The sequence below is a fragment of the Octopus bimaculoides genome, chromosome 16 (genome assembly GCF_046866305.1).
Source record: "Octopus bimaculoides isolate indiv1 chromosome 16, ASM4686630v1, whole genome shotgun sequence".
Classification (NCBI taxonomy): Eukaryota; Metazoa; Mollusca; class Cephalopoda; order Octopoda; family Octopodidae; genus Octopus; species Octopus bimaculoides.
In genome coordinates this window covers 37,583,024-37,587,087 of record NC_142943.1, presented here as the reverse complement: position 1 = coordinate 37,587,087, position 4,064 = coordinate 37,583,024, and the positions used below count along the sequence as shown (strand labels likewise).

At 34.7% G+C, this 4,064-nt stretch overlaps 1 protein-coding gene across 2 annotated transcripts in view; it reads right to left on the bottom strand.

The window, feature by feature from the left end:
* LOC106869293 (uncharacterized) overlaps positions 1-2,767 on the bottom strand; it is a 361,908-nt gene extending 359,141 nt beyond the window's left edge. Inside the window, exon 1 of one of the 2 annotated variants that reach the window (XM_089364453.1) lies at positions 399-2,767. In XM_089364453.1, the coding sequence (XP_089220579.1) occupies positions 399-933 (535 nt within the window). In that variant the 5' untranslated portion in view covers positions 934-2,767. The remainder of the gene's footprint in view (positions 1-398) is intronic. The other variant, XM_089364452.1, reaches the window with a different exon arrangement.
* Positions 2,768-4,064: the final 1,297 nt, after the last annotated feature.

Sequence of the window (4,064 nt, the reverse complement as noted above, 5' to 3'; positions counted from 1 at the left end):
TGCATATATGTATATATATTCATTCATATAGAAGCATATCTATTTATATGAATGCATTTACACTCACACATATGTCTATAGTCATTAATGCATACTCGTACACACACACACGTCTGTTTTCTTTCATATCTATACACACATATAAGTACCCTAGCACACACACACACACACACACACACACACACACACACACACACACATTTGTATAGTAATAAGCTTCATCCTTGGAACTCTTTCGTTGAAGGAAAGAAAGAATTAAAAAATAAGGGAGGGAAGGCAGGACGAAATAAATAAGAGCGAACCACAACAACAAACAAATTCCAAATGATATAACAATGAAAATAAAGGAAGAATTTTACACGTAATTACGAAATATATGTAGAAGATTCTTAACTTACCTCTCTGACAGAATGACTGGTAAGAGGACATCGCTCCGTTTTTGGCGCCGGGCAAATCGACCCCTGTTGACACATCTGCCCCTCGCCATGGTGTGTCATAATTATTTATTCTCTGTTGGTTATTACAAGAACAAGAAAGAACACAACAGCTTCGTTGACTATCATCTTTCGAAGAATTTTCCATGTCAGCTTTGGTCCCCGTGTGGTTATTTCCCGAACTGCCTTTATACATTACACTGTCGTACGAAGATTTCATGTGCGAAACTGGTACCCCTGGAGCAGTTCCACTCACCACTGTGGTTCCTGTAACGTCCTTGGTTACCGTCGGATGTTCCATCGTGTGCGGATAGATAGATTGTATTTTCCAATCGGGTCCGTTCGCATGTTGTTTCGGCGTGTCCGCTGGCAGGGAATAAACGGACGATGGGGCGAAATATCCGGACGACCACGATCCATAGACGGGGAAGTTCCGATCACAGCTTGCAGTTTCGGCGTATGCATTCGGTAGCCAACCGCGAAATGCATAGGGGTTCATTTGGGAAAAAGGTTATTTTTGCCTCACGAACCAAAATTAAAGGTGATTATTTTTTTTATTTAAAAAAAAATTAGAGTAAAGAAAAAATATATGAGAAAATTTGAATAAATACCTCGAATAAATTAATATTGTTATGTATAAATGCTATATTTATGTTTACTTATTTTCATAAGAAATATCGTCTACAGTTATGTATATTTATTTATTCATACATTTCTTTAATATATATATATGCGTGTGTGTATGTATTTCGATTGAAATATGTTTAAATATATATACATCAATATATATATACACACGTGTATAGGTATATATGTGTAAATATATGTATGTGGTGTGCTTGTATTTGTGTATATGTATATGTATATTTGTAATTGTATAAATATATAGCTCTATAAATATGTGTAATTATTGTGGAATAATATAAGTTTATGATCCAAGAACGTCTGGTGTACTCGTTCGGGTTTTAGTTTCATAGAAACAGTTAGCAGTCATGGAAAGATCCAAGAAAAAATCCGAAAATCCAAAACGGGAAACAGTTATATATATATTATATATATATATGTCTCTATATATACGTTTCGTTTTCGCTGCAATTCAAGTCAAGTTTCTTTTCTTTAATATATTTTCTTCCTCTTTTTCTCGTTACCTTTTCTCTTACTCTTTCAGATATTAAAAAAAAAAGTCTGGCAAATATTTCTTCTTACTTCTTAATATTCACGTTACAACATATTATAATATTTTACCTGTTATTAATATTGTTGTTATTCTTCCTATTGTTATGGTCGTAAATATAACCATGTCCCCTTCCTGTGAACAAACTCGCCTCACTGTGTCATTCTTCACTTAAATTTCGTTGTCGATTACGTTTTCGTCTGCTTTGAATTTTTCCTTTCTCCTCATATAAACAGCAATCTGTATATTATGGTCGTTTATTCGCAATTCTCCGTAGCTTTCTTCATAGAAAAAGCAGGCTGTTGGACTTTCGCTCACTTTTTGTGTTGTTATTTGTTTTATCCTTCTTCTTCTTCTTCTTCTCTCTCTCCCTCGTTGAGAGCGGTTTGTTGTATAACAATAATTCTCATTCGATTTTTTTCTCTCCTTTTCCTTTCTTCCGTGGGTAAAAGTGAGGCAATGTTTTCGCCCACTTGCTTTATTTTTACCACCCACTCTACGACTTCATTCCTCCCCTTCTTTAGCTCTTTTCACTACCTTTTTTTCCTTTTCTCCCTCCTTCTATCTGTCTCTCCCTCTCGCACATACACACTTATACACTTCTTCCTTGACTCGGTGTCGCTGTCTGTCTTTTCCTCTCCCCCTCTCACTCTCTCTCTCTTTCAATATCTTTCTCACGTTCCCGCCCGCCCTGTCTTTGTTGTCCTTCTTTCACACTTTCTCTCTCTTACTTCCACTCACGCTCTCTCTTGCAAGTTCAATGTAAGTATGTATGTAGTATGTGTGTATTTCTTTAAGCTCACTCCCCTTCGTTATCCTTAAAAACGTTTGGATCCTCTTCTTCAAACGGCCGCTCGACAACTGGTTGGCCCTGCTAACTCTGTCTCTGGTCTGCTTCCTCGTATGAACTGCCTCCCCGGTAGTCATTAACATCTATCTATTACGCCTGTATGTATAATATATGTGTGTAATACATGCGGATTTATTTAGAGAGAACAGTGTATGTGCGCATTCGAAATGATGATAATGATGACGATGATGAAAAAGATGATGATGATGATGATGAAGATGACGTGGATAAAGAGGTCGAAATAAAAAAATAATAATGAACAAAAATAAAAGCTACAAGGAAAAACGGAAAACCACGCAAAGAAATTTATCTGATCAATGTAGAACCGCCCGAGAAAAAAGGGTCAGAAGTCGTCGGTCAGTGGAACGTTATAGGCCAGTGACATGCTATGAGAGAGGAAGAGAGAGAGAGAGGGAGAGAGAGAGAGAGAGAGAGAGAGAGAGAAAGAGAGAGAGAGAGAGAGAGAGAGAGAGATCGGCTGCAAAGATAAGCTATACTGAAGGCTAGAGGTAACAAGTTAATAATTCGGTTATAAAGAATAGAACAACAGAATGATGGAATACTAATATTTTGATATGAAGCGTGTGAGAAAATTCTCTGCTCAACTTTCATTCCCTTTATTATTATTATTATTTTATTATTATTATTATTATTATTTTTACTATAATTTTCGCTTTTTTATAACTATCCGAGTGTGTTGATGTAAGGAGATGAGTAGATGGTGGTGATGGTGATACCGTCTAGTTGTAGAAATTGTAGTAAAGTTATGGCGTAGGAATACATCGGGAAGTGAAGCGGAGAGAGAGAGAGAGAGAGAGAGAGAGACTGTGTGATAGTAATGATGATTATAAAAATAATAATGAGAATATGAGGTGGAGAAAAACCACGAGATCCTATCACGGATTTTTACATAACATTAATAATTAATGATTTCTATCATTTAAATAATGATTTTTAGAAGGATTTCTATAATAATAATAATAATAATAATAATAATGATAATAACAATATTTATTGGTACATATATATATATGTGTGTGTGTGCGTGTGTAAATTTGTTAGTTAAAAAGACACGAAGATCTTCCGTTTTTTTGTTTTTTTTATGAAAGAGTTGGGAGACGAAATGAAGTTATGTTACTTTATATGACTAAAACTTCAGCGGCTGGTCTTAACATTTTGCATATGAAAAATCGAATCTAAAGAGGATGCAGTGACGTTCATTACCTTCCTCGGGAGATTTGTGGTATTTAAAACAAAAATTATATATATATATCGTATGTGTATTTCGTGTGCAAGTTTCTTGATGTGGATACGTGTGTTGAAAGAAATACAATTAAACCTATATAAATTAATAAAGGACTGAACCAGTGCGTGTGTTTATTACCGGCATAATGCCTCTCGCAAAGTTTAATTGTATATATATATATATATATATATATATATATATATATATATACATATATATATATTCAAACACACACACATAATGCGCACATATACGCACATAGAGACATATATATGCACACACATAGATATGTACATATGCAAATAAACATTTACGTATATATGTGTATACATACATACATATGTGTGTGCGTGTGTGTAT